Source organism: Manacus candei, unplaced genomic scaffold (genome assembly GCF_025592945.1).
Source record: "Manacus candei isolate 608988 ecotype Guabito, Panama unplaced genomic scaffold, ASM2559294v1 h1tg000169l, whole genome shotgun sequence".
NCBI classification, from domain to species: Eukaryota; Metazoa; Chordata; class Aves; order Passeriformes; family Pipridae; genus Manacus; species Manacus candei.
Genome location: NW_026138217.1, coordinates 789,566 through 805,387, shown reverse-complemented (window position 1 = coordinate 805,387; position 15,822 = coordinate 789,566). Strand labels below are relative to the sequence as shown.

At 46.2% G+C, this 15,822-nt stretch overlaps 1 protein-coding gene across 4 annotated transcripts in view; it reads left to right on the top strand.

Annotated features, from left to right (window-relative positions):
• Positions 1 to 22: 22 nt before the first annotated feature.
• CAPZB (capping actin protein of muscle Z-line subunit beta) overlaps positions 23 to 15,822 on the top strand; it is a 65,858-nt gene continuing 50,058 nt past the window's right edge. For 2 of the 4 annotated variants that reach the window (XM_051773449.1, XM_051773448.1), the window contains exon 1: positions 23 to 124. In XM_051773449.1, the coding sequence (XP_051629409.1) occupies positions 38 to 124 (87 nt within the window). In that variant the 5' untranslated portion in view covers positions 23 to 37. Of the gene's footprint in view, positions 125 to 8,727; positions 8,844 to 15,822 lie in introns of those variants that run through there. The other 2 variants (XM_051773451.1, XM_051773450.1) reach the window with 1 other exon arrangement.

Sequence of the window (15,822 nt, the reverse complement as noted above, 5' to 3'; positions counted from 1 at the left end):
CCGTTGTGTCCTTGTTAGCCCTCGTCTCCCTCAGGCTATGGCAGCATTCCCATCTCCTCGCAGGTCCCCGCGTTGGGCCCACAGCGGCCGCTCCGCTGCCCTCAGCGCTCTCGCCTCAGCCGTGGTAAGAACCCACCTGTGCTGCAGGACAAAGTCTCTCACTGCAGGGTTGGGTACATCCACTGGACACATTCCCGTGTAAGTTTTTCCTGGCAGAGGTCCTGCATCACCTCAAGATGAGGAAGAACTTTATGCTGAGGGTGGCATAGCACTGGAACAGCTGCCCAGGGAGGGCCTGGATTCTCCCTCTCTGGAGACATTCCAAACCCACCTGAACACTTTCCTGTGTTGCCTGCGCCAGGTGACCCGGCCTTGGCAGGGGGGTTGGACTGGGGGATCTCCAGAGGTCCCTTCCAATACCAACGATTCTGTGATCTATGCTGTCTGGCCTCATCAGGCCTTGAAATGAGGTCCAGACTTGTGAAAAAACAGCTGTTGTCAATCCCTGTTGATGTCCCAGAAATCACCTCATTTTATGAGCAACCCAGGCTCCCTATCATCCTGTTTATTTGGGAAAAGGAGCTGAATAAGGTTAGCAAGATCATTCTGTCATATTCAAGAAGTTACTCCATACAAGAAGTTGATAATTAGAATTACAAAATCATGGGATGGTTTGGGTTGGAGGGACCTTAAAGCTCATCCAGTGCCACCCCCTGCCATGGGCAGGGACACCTTCCACTAGCCCAGGTTGCTCCAAGCCCCATCCAACCTGGCCTTGGACACTTCCAGGGCTGGGGCAGCCACAGGTTCTCTGGGCAGCCTGTGCCAGGGCCTCATCCCCTCCCAGGGAAGGATTTCTTCCATATACATACATATATACATATATATATATATATACATACACACACTATTTTTTTTCCCCTAATTTTAGAGTTTTTGGGAAGGGTTCCCAATTATTTATGGGATGTTGGCCCACCCTGAACTGTGCTACAGCTTTGTGGAGCCAGGAGCATAAGTGTGAATGTCTCCAAAACTACTATAATGAATTTTATGTTGCAAATGTTGTGTAGGCTGGCTGGAAGGCATTCTCTAGAAGCCTTGTGAAAAAACACAGCGTGTTTTTCAAGTACTAATGTTCCCATTCACACTGTGAGACAATTTTTAGCTGTGGTTACTTGTTTTAAGTGCTGGCAGTTTTCTTTATCAAGGTGGAGGAGGCTCTGTTACTTCATAAAACTGGAAGTTCTTTAACAAGTCAATTACAGACTAAGGCAACAAATAGAAGTGAAAAGTCCCTGAAGTTGGCACAATTTTATTAAGTTGTGTTTTTTGAGGTCTTTCATTTGTCATAAAAGCATAATTGGTCTTGATCTGGAGTAAACATGGAAGATTTTTACCTTTAATTGGTTTAGTTCAACTTCTTCACATGTCACTGAACAACCACAATTACCTTTTATTTTTACTTAGTTATAAATATAAATGGCTGCTTTAAAAACTTTTTTTTGAAAGGCACAAGGTTAAACTGAGCCCTTGGAGGTTCAAGAGGTTTAGCTGGAGAAGGCAATTCTTGTTCTCTAAGGGGATCTTCATTTTCTCTTCCTCCCCCTGCAATTTGCTCACATCAGTCTGCGTTGCTGCATAGTTGGTATCCAAAATAGAACCATGCATCGAGTTACTTATAAAAATATCAACATGATCCAGCAGTTTTTTCCCTGAATGAAGACAGAAGTGTTTTCTGAAACCACTGCCCCAGTGGTGCCAGCTCCACCCTCCCATTTCCAAACAGCTCTGGAAAATATCAAGAGGGGAAAGATAACTTGAAGACTCCAAATAATTCTTGAATTTTCATCCCCAAAATTAAATTCCTGAGGGCAGTGTTTAAAACCAACACAGAAATGTGGTCTTCTCTTGGCAAAAACAAATGTTCAGTGCAGGCCAGTGTAGTCTCACTTCACACTTACTCATTTTCAGGCTTTTGGGCTCCCTGGAAAGCTCTGTTTTTTGGGATGAAGGAAGCGGTGGTGAGCGAGGTGCTTCATAGAGGGTCACTGCTGTGTCTCAGTGTATCCTGACAGCCTCACCTCAGAACCTGGTGCATTAAACCCTTTCCAAGGGGATGGAATAGTTCAGAGTAATTGTTTTGAACGTTCAGCTTTCTTTGGAGAAATCACTCTACTGCTTTTAAATCCCACAGTCACTGAGTGATCAGAGGGGGCTCTGGAAAACGTTATCCATTAAGGATCTAGAGCGCATTCTCTGCACCCCTTCCCACCCCAGGGAAAAATTAAGGCAGGAGGAAATGTGTCCAAAGACAGGCTTTTCTCTCCATTGCTATAGTTACTTGGCAATTAGACCCTTGCAGTGCAATATTGAGTATTTATTGTTGTGTAACTCCAAGGTGATGTTTAGAACGTGCAGTTTTGAAAAACCTTCCTTGCATTTTACAGCCCAGCATGTGTTGTCCCAGGGTTCCTTCCCTCCCTTCTCCCCTCACGCTCTCTTCTCCTTTCTTTCCAGTAAATAAATGTATAAAAGAATAGAGGAGGTTGAATGAAGCCAGAAAGCTTCAAAATAATTGCTGTATTTCTCTGATGGAATTAAACTTTTAGTATGTTCAGAGCTTGTAGCATCAGTTTTCTTAACTGTATACCCGGCTTGAGTTGTGTATGGAATTAGGAAGATTCCTCACAGACTAGGAGTTACATATGGGTTAGGTTTTCAGCAGGTGGCCATCAGACAACCCAGAGGCAGGACTGGGAATCTCAGATGAATAAGTACAACTATTTTTCTTCAAAATTGCTCTTTCCCTGGTGTGTAGTGGAAGAAGCCATGCAGAGGGCACGGCCAGTGCTGTGTCCAGTTCTGGGCCTCTCACTTTAAGAAGGACATTGAGAGGCTGGAGCATGTCCAGAGAAGAGAATGAAGCTGGGGAAGGGTCTGGAGCACCAGGAGCAGCTGAGGGAGCTGGGGGGGCTCAGCCTGGAGAAAAGGAGGCTCAGGGGGGACCTTCTGGCTCTGCAACTCCCTGACAGGAGGGGGGAGCCGGGGGAGGGGGGGGGTCGGGCTCTGCTCCTGGGCAATGAGTGACAGAAAAAGAGGACATAGCCTCAAGCGGTACCAGGGGAGGCTCAGGTTGGACATCAGGAGGAATTTCTTCCTGGAAAGGGTGATCAGGCATTGGAAGGGGCTGCCCAGGGAGGTTTGGAATCCCCAGCCCTGGAGGTGCCCAAGGAAGGCCTGGTTGTGGCACTGAGTGCTCTGGGCTGGGGACAAGGTGGGCATTGGGCACAGGGTGGACTCGATGATCATGGACGTTTTTTCCAACCTTAATGATTCTGTGATTCCATACTTGCATGTGGAGAAGAGGAGCTCCTCTGGAGCTGCGCCAGCCAGAGTTCAAACCCTTTTCAACAGAAGACTTTCTTTTAACCATTAGTTCTGTTTGTCTGTAATGCAGGACAGGATGGCTCACCCTCACCCCAACAGATTTTGTTTTAAAACTTCCTAGCAAGTTTCTTTTAAATCTTGAACCTTCCCTAGGCTGAGTGTATCACCTCTTATTCTGTTTTTTCAAAGAATCCTATAGCATCTCTCCTCTCATTTCCCATGGGATACTAATATGTTCTTGCTCTCCTCTTTTACAAAGAATACTCATGTAACTTCTATAGTTTTACACAACATGAATCACCTCCCCCCCACATTTATAATTTATTTTTCTGTCAAGATCTGCATAGGAAGGCAGTAGAGTAGGAGTTGTCTGCTTGAAATGGTTGACACAGCCTTGGTGTGGGCCCCACTTGCTTTCTGTACTTCCAGAACTCTTTTTTCATGTTCCAGAGAGCTCAGATGTGGGCAGGAACCTCCAGCTCTAGGACTCCATGCTAGTGTGTTGGATTTTAACTCCCAGACACATGGCACATTCACCAGCAGGCACTGATGCCTCGTTTTCTCTTTGAAAACTTTTCAGCTACCCAAGCAACGACGACAAAAAGTTTAAGCCTGAAGTCGAGTAAAAAGAAACCCCTTCTCAGCAGGACTTTGTCCTGAAATGGGAAAGGTGCCAGAGTCTCCATTAAGTCTCCTGTTCTATCCTTATTGATTTTATGTGGATGGCAGTTGGATCCTGTGGGGATGAACAATAGTCTGAAGGCTGAGTTGACTTGCAGGAGGGACAGCTTGTGATGCAGTGAAACATCACTCAGGCTTTTCATGTTGATCACATTCCCGTTAATTAGCACATTTTGTGTCTGCGCTGATGTATTTCCAGACCACTTTTGTTGGATTCAGTGGGTGGTGCTGGTTCCAGCTGTCAGGTATGGCTGCTTGAGGCAGAAATTGGAAAAATGGAACAAGATGTGTCACAGCTCATTGTACTAATTCTGCTTTCTGCTGCTTTAGCTGTGAAGATGAAGTTTGCACCCAAAATCTCTGGAGGAAAGCACTTGCATGGAAACACTGACCTGAGTTTTTGCTAACTCCTAAATTCCAGGCAAAAGCACTGCTGCGACATTTCTTGTCTTTATTTGCGGTGTACTATTTTGTGATCATTTTTTAGATTAGTAGACATAGAAAAACTCCTCGAGTGCTGTATTGATGAGGTTTTTTAATGACTAAGCCATGAAAAAGGGCTATTTTTCAGCCTTTAAGCATGTTTTTCCATTCGTCCGTGTCTCTGGCTAATTCTGTACAGATTCTAACTAGTGAACCATGACTATTGTATTAAGAAAGAATCCAGGCCCTCACAATTCTTTTGGCTGGTATATCAGCAGGCTTCAAGTGAAGTGCAACGTGTCAAGGAAAGAGTAAGGAAATAGAAAGTTTTGTTTCCTTCTGGTGTATTTAATCAGCTTCTCCTTGATTCTTTTTTAATGATAGATATTATTGCTACAGTTAATGACCATGTTTGACAGAATGTTGTCAATACTCTTTGCTCAGGCTGAAGACATTTGTGAAAGCTCTTGTCTGTTAAGATTTCTGTGCTGAAAATATAAAGTTAAAGGAGAAGTTGCAAGCAGAGAAATAAACAGCATCCTAGGAAATGCAGCTAAGTGGGACGTGCTGGAAAACTTGGGATCCCAGAAGTCCTGCAGTGCATGGACATCTTGGGTGCTGATGGAGTGGAAAAAGTCGGGTTTAACATTCTTCGTGCAGGGATGGGAATACCTCAAACCTCACACTAAACAAGCAATATGTTGTTTTTCATTAAACATGGTATTTAGATTTACTCATCAGTTCCTGTAGGAAATGGGGGAACTCTTAAAACCTTCATATTCCAAGACTACACTCAGCAAAGCTGCTTTGGAATTGCAATGGGAGACTTTTTTTATTGTTTGTGTGCTATTTTGACACTGTGTACAAAGATCTCCATAGTGAGAACAATCTGTGGCTTGAACACAGAATTCCAAGACGTTGGGTAGTGTCGTAGGTATCTTTTTCCTATATTACTTTCCAAGAAACGCTCAGTTTTCAGCCTCAAATCAAGTGATGCTGCTGGTTTACTGACTCTGACTAATAAAACCCAGCAAGCTAAACTTCACCATTGCTGGAAGACTCTTGCAGCATAAATTCAATTTATGAGAACTCTTAATAAAAGTTTACATACCTTTTAAGTGCCGTGAAAGAAAATGGGCAATGTGACCTAAAGAAAAGGCTTAAGATGTTTTTTTATTAAAAAAATGACTAGTTAGTGAAGTATGAAGGTTTTCTCTAGGATTTTGTTCCTAAGCACGTTCTCACAGTCCCCCTTGGTCCTGGAGAAATGCTGGAATAAACAAAATAAATAGCGTTTCACCATGCATGCAGGGGGATAAAATAAAAACCACAGCGTGCTGGACCACTAATGCTTCAGGAAGTTCTGGCTGAATGTGAAAAGTACTTTGTAATGCTAATAAGTGTTTATCCTTTTGCTTCCTTGAGTGTAATTAAATGTACAGGGAAAGCACATGGATTTTAGAGCTGCTGATTGCAGGATCAAAAGCCTTGTTATTAATTGCACATGAATCCGATGTTGTTGGGCCGTTAAGCCATCAAGTGACATCATTGTTTGCTTCCTTTGTTTACAGACCCTCATTTTACAGAGGGGTGATGCCTGACACGAAGCCTTTTGAGCACTTTGTCCTGTTTAGGTGGGTGATTCCACGCCAGGAGGTTTGGGAAATGCCCGAGGTACAGGTAATGCCAGCTCACAGCACTGGGATTTATGGAATATCCCCGAATTTGCTGTATTTGGTGCCAACCCCTCCACAAATCGCGACAGAAGGCAGGATGGTAGGGACATCCATGGATTTTTTGCCTGCTGGGATCCACTCCACACTCCAAAGTGGAGCCTGCCGGGGAGAGTCCCTTCCTACATCTTAATAAACAAACAACCAAAATTCCCTGAAGCCTGTTCTGCTGTAAACAAGCAAAGCAAGCAGCTGGTCCTCATTTGAAAAAAGATGTGACATCAATTTCAGAAGGAATCTGCAGATCTTCTTAATGCAGATATTTTTGGGGAAAACAAAAAGCAGCTGTTTATTCTTCTTTATACCTATTAGCAGGAAAACAAAATCCAGGATGCTTGTATGTCTTCCGCTAAGAAAAACATCCTCTTGGCCTTGACATTCATTTGGATCTCAAATTGTTTAAAATGTACTGGGCTGCCTAATTCTGCTCCTGCTCTGCCTCTTCAGCAAGCAAATAGGAGCTGTTTCTGTCCAAAACTAAAAGCTACTACAAGTATAGTTGTCATTGAATAAATTGCATGAGTTTTGTGATAAAAATAAGGAAGTTTTAGAAGGGCATTGTCAAATTTAGCAATTCTGGCTTCCCAGTCCCAAGGAAGACACACACGTTAGATGTGTGGAGCCCTGGAAAATGAATGAATTATCTGCCCTGTGTAATGAACAGGTTTGCTTTTCTTAATTACTGCCGGGAGGCAGCTCTGAGGGAACATAAGGACTGGAGGAGGATCTGGGGATTACAAAATAGGAACCGCTTGGGATTGCTGCATCTTACAAACTGGGGTTTAGGAGGTTGGGCTGAGGAGTAGGGGCAAAGAAGGGAATTTGGAGGCGCTTGAGCCTTCTGAGGTCATGTGGCTGCTCCACTAGACATTGCAAGGTCATCTCCCACCTCTGGGTTTATTTGGTAGTGGTTATTGATGGAGTTCAATGTGGTTTTGTGTTTCTCTGAAGCAGTAAAGCTCCTGTTTATCCTGAGATCATTCTCCTGTTTTCTCTCCTTTCCTTCCTGGGTTCATTTTGTTCCTGCAGTAAGAACACGGGTGAGAGCTGCTAGGTCTGCATGTGGTCGTGCAAAGTCATGTTTTGCAGTTCTCTCTCAAGCTGTTGTAACTGAATCCATGTCCAAGCAGTTCCCTTCCCTAGAAACTGGGGTTGTCCTTTTCAAATGGAAAGCTGTGGCTGGTTTGGCCTGTTAAGTTAAGGAGCTGTCAGAGCTGTTATCTCCTACAAGGTCCTGTTTGGTATCTGATAGAACTGAGCCACAAACACCTGTCTGAGTCCATCTTGGTCACCTCCTGTGGGGAGGATGTTCCACAGTGTCATCTCCAAGGGAAAAGCCAAGTGTGACTCCTGGTGTCAGCATTTCCAGCTTCTACAGCAAAACAAGGGATGTAAATGGAATAATGGAAGGACTTTTGGCTCACCACAGCCAAGTCTGCAGTGCAGAGAGTACCAGTGGAAGGTTCTTGGGGTCCTGGTGCCAAAACTGTGGTGAAACACGAGCAGAATTGTTCCAAAAGAGCTGCAGAGCAAGGTGGTGCATAGCAAATCCAGCGCTTTCCTGGGGTAACCGGCTGTGTTGTAGCTCTAACATTCCCAGGTCCACACTGAGCACAAATCAGGAATCTGGAGTCAGGATGTCTTACCTGAGATCACTGAAATGAGAATTAGTCCAGTAACAGAAAAAAATGTTTATTTTGGGACAGCTTGAGCAAAGTAGAAATGTTTTATCTGCTCATAAACCCTGATTTCTGTCTTGTATTTGGAATCCTGCTCCAGGTCACCTCCAGATCACCCTGCCTTGGCAGGTGGGTTGGACCAGATGACTTCCAGATGTCCCTTCCAACCCTAAATATTCTGTGATTCTGTGATTCTGTGATCCCTATCAGAGCTGCCTGAGCCCTGAGGGCATCAACCTATGTCAGCATCTGCACAGCTTCCAGCAGGCACCTGCTTGCTGAACTTCCATAGAACGCCGAACACTTCCTTTTCAAACTAATTATCCCTGGCCTTAAGCAGCCGGAGGCTGATTGGTTTTCCGTGTCACTTCAGAGCTGGCGGATGCATTACAGGTAGAACCAGCAGTGACGTGTGAAGTCCAGTTTACCTCTGTAAAGCCCAATTCTCAGCGCTGGCTTGCTACGGAGCTGGCGTGTGCCTTCGTTTAGCCCTAAGGGTCATCTGAGTGCGCTTCAAGGGCCGCAGGCGCTGCAGCCCGGACGCGCCAGCACCGACTGACGGCCGGGCCAGCGCTGGGGGGGCGCGCCCCCGCCAGGCCCCGCCCCTGGCCCCGCCCTGCCCCTGATTGGCCGCCTATCGCACCTCCGCGCGGCACTTGGTGCCGCCCTCCCTTCTCCCCCCCCACCAGGCAATGGCTCCTCCCGCCCCCCCCCCCCCCGCGGCAATGGCTCCTCCCGCCCCGCCGCGCTCCATACTTGGCGATGGCCGGCGAGTCGCGCGCTGATTGGTGGAGCGGGCGCGGGGCGGGGCCGGCGCTGACCCGGATGTTCCCGGCCGGGCGGCGGCGGAAGCAGCGGACGGGCCGCGGCCTCTCAGCGACAGCGACGGACCGGGAGGCGCCGCCGTTTTACCGCCCCGCGCACCCGCCCCGCCGACATGGTGAGAGCGGCACCGCGCCGGCACCGCGCCGCGGCACCCGCACCGCCGCCGCGCACAGGGGGACCTCACCCGGCTTTCCCCCGGGGCGGCGAGGAGGGAGCGGGGAACGGAGGGACGGGCGGTGCTGCCGGGGCCTGGGGGGCGGGAGGGCCTCATCTCGGCAGGGCCCGCCCGGTGCACCGCTGCCCGATCACTGCCCGGTCCTTGCACCCTGTCCCGGGCGGTATTCCCGGAGGGAAGGCTGTGGAATCCCGGCGGGAGTGGTTCCGCTTTGGCGGCGGCTGGTACCGCCCGGGATATTGCTGGGCCCATCCACTGTTGCTGCTGTGCTTAAATTCAAATTCTCTCTCCCCGTCGGGAAGAGGGATGGGTGTTCGCTGTGCTGGGAGCTCATGGAAGCTGCGAAATACAGGAAAGCCAAACGCAGCCGGAACAGGGGGTGCTGCAGCCTTGGCTGCTCCTCCACCGGGCTCAGAACTTTCCTTCCCCCACGGAGAACCTCCAGTTTCCTCAGCCATGTGGAATAATCTCCATCCCACCGTGTGTTTCCTGGATTAGCCCAGGGCACAAACCTTTGAATTTGGTGCTGTGGGGAGGGAGCAGATTCCATCGGCTCCGAGCCAGGGCAGGGATAAAATGGGGGCTGCCCAGGCCCTTCCCTGCATTCGTGGACAGGGGCTTTTCCACAGCCTCCTCATGGATGGAATCACTTGTAGGAAATCACATCACCTTATGCTGTTTAGAAATTTATAGTTCAGGTTTTCCAGCATAACAATTTCAGAATGTTCAAATGTATTTAGTTTGTAGAAGAACAACCCTGAGCCCAGCAATACAAATGGTGTTAACCAAACAAGTGTAATCCTTGACTTAATACCTTCAACCATAAGAATTTCAGAGTCAGTGCTTGTATGTTTTTTGCCACCCGTATCATGCAGGATAAAGATCTTTGGTGTTAGGTGAAAGGTGAAGAAGAGTGGAGATCAAAGTTCTGCTCCTCTCATTGGTTCAGGTGCTGTATCTGACTTCTGACAGGAGGGAGCATCTTATTGCAGTTGTGTAGCTTATTTTAACGCACTGAAATCTCTGAGCGTGAGACCTGACTGTGGAATTTGAAATTGGGATTCCAGCAGACTACCCTGACTTCTGCCATGGCAAAATTCCTCACAGGAGAAGAGGGCAAGGAAAACAAGGAAGCCTCAAGTAAAATAACAGTGGTGGTACCGACTTCCTTAAGGGGATATAAAACCTGCAGTCAGGGTTTCAGTGTAACTGTGCCAGTCTTTTGAAAGAAGTAGAGCACAAATCCTTTGGAAATTTCCTGAGTGTTAAAAGCTTATACTGCCTTCTGATATTTTCATGTTTAGTCATGGAGATCACAGCAGGAGAAATTTGATCAGAACTTCCAACAGCATGTGGTGATTTCCAATATTGAGTGGACTTCAGGGAAGAACCTGCAGCTTCCAGTTTCAACTCAAGTGCAAACCCAGACTTTAGGGTGCTTCCAAGATCTCTAATTTTAGCGGTCTGAGGCGAGGATACAGAAATGGATCATTAAAATGATGAAATGGCCCTTTTATTGCAGAGAACAGCTGGGAGCAGCTGGTGTGGTGCAGCATATTGGGTCAAACACCTTCTTGGTACCACAGGGTTACCAATATCTGTGCAGAGCAAAGATGGGAACCTTTGTTTCCAGTCTGTGCTCCCAGGGCGCTGAAGGGAGAACTTGGAACTGTGTCCACATTTCAGTCAGGTGCTCAGTGAAACAGGGCAGGGCAGCATATGAAGCTTGAAAACTGCCTGGATGGATGTGTCTTCTGAGCTAAAAATAAACAAAATGCACTGTTCAGGGAAAGCAGGACTTGGGAGAGTGGATCTACTGAGATTTCTGGAGTTGTGGGCTATGAATGGATGGAATCCAGTTACTCTTTGTAAAAAATAAAACCCTTTTTCCAGGGTTACATAAACTGGTGTGATTACGTTAGCAGGGATTTCTTCTACTATGCAACTGTTGAGGAAAAGGAGGACAATTTTAGGAAAATATATGATTCAATCAACCATAAAGTCAGTCTGTCTTGTGTAGTGCTGGCTGGCATTATCCTTGTAGGATTTTTGAGGCAGCTGAGAAGTGCAGAGACATGGCTGGCCCAGAGTGTGTGGTGTGACAGTGGCACGCAGCACACAAACCTCAGGAGCTGCTCAGAGTCACACTGTTTTTCAGGGAAGGGGTTGTTTGTCTGGAATCAGCCCATCTCTAACCTGGCTGTGTCTGTTTTGACACCTCCCATGTGTGAGAGCTCAGGAGATGTTTTCAGTCTCCACAGCAAGTCCTTTGCACCTTGTGCCTTCTAAGAAACACCAACTTCAGCTGTTTTGTGGAGTCTGTTTTATTAGCCAAGCCAAGAGTGTGACCTTAGCTAAATGTTATCCTAAACGGCAAATTCCCAAAATAATCAAGTCAGAGGATATCAGTGGGATAGGGAATACTGCCATTGCACTGATGCTTAATCTTGTGGTTTAGTAGGGAAGGAAAAGCATTCACAAGTTGAAGTTGTTCAAACAGGATTTCCTCATATGGTAAATATATGTGCTGATATGGGACTAGTTGACATCTGGGAGTGAAACAAAATGAAAGTGCAGCTCAGCTCTTTTGAATGCCTATTTTTAGTCTTTATTACTGTAGTTGAGTTGAGAAATTACTTTCTCTGGGAAGGAGACATTGCTGCCCTATTCAGTTTCTGCTTCCACAGCTGTCAGTTTTGCTTTCCTTCCTTCCCTTGACTTCCCTGTGCGAAGGATGTCTGGGGAACTCGGAGTTGCGCATCATCATGCAGTGCTCCCCAGTGCTCTGTACTGGGCCACTTTGGCTTTGATGGATCATTGAATCCCAGAATGGTTTGGGTTGGAAGGGACCTTAAAGCCCATCCAGTGCCAACTCCTGCCATGGGCAGGGACACCTTCCACCAGCCCAGGCTGCTCCAAGCTCCATCCAACCTGGCCTTGGACAATTCCAGGGATGGGGCAGCCACAGGTTCTCTGGGCAACCTGTGCCAGGGCCTCAGCCCCTCCCAGGGAAGAATTTCTTCCCAATATCCCATCTAACCCTACTCTCTGTCAGTGGGAAGCCATTCCCCCTTGTTCTGTCACTCCAGACCCTTGTAAACAGTCTCTCTCCGTCTTTCCTGTCAGCTCCTTCAGGTACTGAAAGTCCACAATTAGGTTGCCCCAAAGCCTTAAAACTCCAATTTATACCCAGATGGTCTATAATAATTTAGATAATAAATATCTAAATAAATAAATAAAGACTGCAAACTTGCTGTGCAGTACCAGTGCTTGTGTTTATTCTCCTGTCTGCCCGTTAAGGGGATATTTGGTCAAGTCCAAATAGCTCCTTACCCTGCTAAGTAAACTTGTAGAGAAGCGTTTTGTGGGGATTTTCCCCCTTGAGCTGGTGCAGATGGTGGTAGAGCTTCCTCAAAGTGAAATACAACAGTATTTTAGTGCCTACTGAAGAGGGCAATTTTGCTGGAGAAGTGAAAGGTGCCTGTGCAGGCAGCGTAAGCTGGAGTTTAGGGCTATAGAATCACAGGGTAGTTTGGGTTGGAAGGACCTTAAAAGGCCCTATAGTCCAACCCCTTCCATGGGCAGGGACACCTTGCACTAGACCAGGCTGCTCAGAGCTCCATCCATGCTAAGCCCTGTTTTTCTACCTCGCTTTAATTCAATGTGATTTAAGGATTTTTTCTTTTTTTCAGGCAAAGGAGATACTCAAAGTGATGTTGATCTTCTGTTTTTATCGATATTTTTTTATTCAGTCACTTTATAGTGATTTACAAAGGACATGAAATTTCCTGCTTTCCCACTGAGTCCTGTAAGGAGTCCTGAAGAGTTTAAAAAACCCTCAACCAAGTAAATCTTTGTCTCTCTCCTTAATGCACAAAGTCTAAAGCATGTTTACCCTTCAGTTTTTCCTAATCCTTTGCCACTTCCTGGAATAAGAGTGAAAAAAAACTCACTTAAAAACATGTGATTTCAAATTTGAATTTCTTTAACCACTGAGGTTTCATCCTTGAAGGAGCAATTAATACATCTTACCAGTATAAGCTTTTCCCAAGCTTCCTGCTCTCTCTAGCTGGGCTTTACCTCACATTTTGTTTTCTGAATGGTTGTGTTAATTAGAACATAAAGATCAAGAACTCTGGGCAGTACAGTGGAGGTGTGGCCACTTTAAACCAGAGTTTAAAACCAGAGTTTAAACTGATTTTTTTCTTCATCTTTTGTATAATGCCTTCTTAATTATTTAATAGTCCTTGACTGAGGGGTTCATGTTGACTTTAATGTGAGAATTGACCAAATACTCTGTGTAGGTACCTGGCTGAGAGCTGTAACTGAACCACTGGAGAGTGTTGAGCTGTTGTGACTTACTTGAGTTTCAATAATTCAGGGTTCCTGTCACCTGGACCTTGTCCAGTGGCCAGAAATCACTTATTAATCCTGATTGCCTCCAAACAGGTTGTCTTGGGAAGTGGTAGATGAGACACAGATGACCTTTTGAGACTTCCTTTGTGGGGCACAAGGGGGAATATGGGTTGAGTAAGTTTTGAAGATGTTTCCCTGTTAGTTGAGCTGAAGGAATTTATCATGGAGAGAAAACACGGTGTACTTGAGGAAGGGGCTTTGCTTGTTCTCTAATTAAAATATAATTTCCCTGAACAGGTGCTGTCTGAGTAATGCCAGATGCAATGGAATCCTCTCCTTCTCCTGATCTTTTAGGTACAACCCAGCTTTGAGTGAGGAATTGAAAACAGGATCTATTCCTTATTTGTGCCCCAAATGGACTTCTATTTAGAATGACTTTAGTTGCATTAGGTAATATCTCGTGCTGTGTTTCCTGGAGTGATGGCCTGAGACTTGGCATCAACCAGGAGATTAATTTCCTTGTGTTATCTGGTGCTGGTGTTTTGCCCTCCCTCCCTTTTCAAGGGTTTGGGAGGAAATACTCAACTTGCTTTGAGCTCATACTCTTTGTGCTGCACCTTTCAAGTTGGATTGAAGAACTGGGAATGGATTTGCAGGCCTTTGACTTATCTGGCTCCTCTGCTGATAAATTACCTACTTTGTTCTCGCTCTATGCAAATTAAACCGTATATTTCATCAGTGTACCTGTAGTATTTTCATTGCAGGGTTGGTTTAGGAGTCCTGACTCTGGATTTAAACTCTTGGGACAGGACTCCAGGTGTTTGCAGCCATGCTGCAGAGCTTGTCCTTGCCAGGGTCGTGTCCCTGAGTCTAAGGAGAATGTCCTCCATGACTTTTTGTTACAGAAAGTGGAGCTGAGTTCTTTCCTGGTGCACTGACTTGGAATTTCAATCACGTCCTTGTTGCAAAGTGGGAGGGTTACCAGCCTGGGCGAAAGCAGAACTCAGGATCTCACAATTTTAGCAGCATCAGCTGAAACAAGACTGAAAACAGCACTTAAGAGGATTTTGTGTGGAAGGAAAAAGGGTTGAGACTGCACTGAAGACAGAAGCTTAGTGGTTGCCTAAAGCCACCATAAATAAAATACTCCTTATTCTTTCAGAGAATTTTGTTTGCATTTCTTCAGGTGTCTTTTTGATTAGACAAACTGCTGAGTTTGAAAGTGATGTCCTGTTACCTGCCTTCCCTGGTCATTTTTGCTTTGGTAAAGATCAGGATTTAAAAAGCTTCTGCCTGCCCAGATGGTGGGGGTCTGGCTGTGAGCCTGGGCTGCAATCTGAGACTGGCTCCAGAAACAAGAGATGGGGCTTTCGGTGAGTTAATTCAAAGGAGGAGAGAGCCATGAAATGGAAGAATGAGGTAAAATATCAGCTGCATTGTGCTGATCACAACAGTTAAAGCTGTATTTATCTACTGAGTGCTGTCACCCCTCATGTTTAGGGGTCATCACAGAGAGGTTTGGCTGTAATCTTGGCTTAGCATTGACAGTGCTCCACTGGGTGGTCAAACACCGCTTCAGCAGCCATGAGTCCGGGCAGGGCTATTCCAGAGCTTGGTGAGGTGAAGAACTGGCCAAATGGAATAACTATTAACTTCACATTAGAGTGAAGGAGAAATCTAACATGGGTTGAAGGTGGCACATACCAGGTGGAGCTCTGCTCATGCAGAAAGTGTCTCTACTGCTTGAATTTATTAAAAGTTTTGCAGAATTATCTGTGGTGTTGGATCCCACACTGCCTGTCTGCAGGTGCAATTGAGGGCAGGTCAGCAGTGGCAAGGAAAGCATGGAAAGACTTCAAGAATAGGCAAATCTGGGAATTATGTCAAGGGAAGGAAATCTGGGAAGCATGAATATGTTGTTAACTGGAGGTATGGTATTCCTATGGCCTGTGTGTATGTTTAAAACTTGGATTCCTGGGGCAAAACTGGGCTGTTGGGAGCTTTGCAGGACAGTCAGCAAAGTACTTGGTGCAATACCCGGGCAAAAGGCATATTAACCTACTTTTTTGACCTTTTAGGTAATGGGAGAACGCTCAGGATGAGGCTGATGAGAGATCCCCTGTGTGTCCTCCCTGCCTTGCCAGGCATCCGGTTACTTGCCAGAGTAATCTCATGAATTTACAACCCTGGCTACCAGCCTCCAGGACAGCAAAATGCTGAGTTTGCACGTAGAGCCGGGCAGCTGCAGCTCTGAGAGGCTGGGACACAGCACCATCCTGCGTTTGGGCCGTTCAGTGGGTGTCAGTTGTGCTGTCATGAGCATGCGATGGTTACTGTCACCTTGGTAATACATCATGTGCCCCCTTCTGCCCTAACTATGTGCCTTTTCTCTTTTTTTTTTTTTTTTGATGTAATTCCTCATAGAACAACATAGACAACATAGACTGGAAGGAGAGCCTGGATCTGTCAGGCTGGGACCAACTTGCCGAACTTGGCTGTTTCTGCAAGAAAAAAACCTTTCCATTTCAATTGAGCAGTTCCAAAACTTTTGTGACCGGGCTGA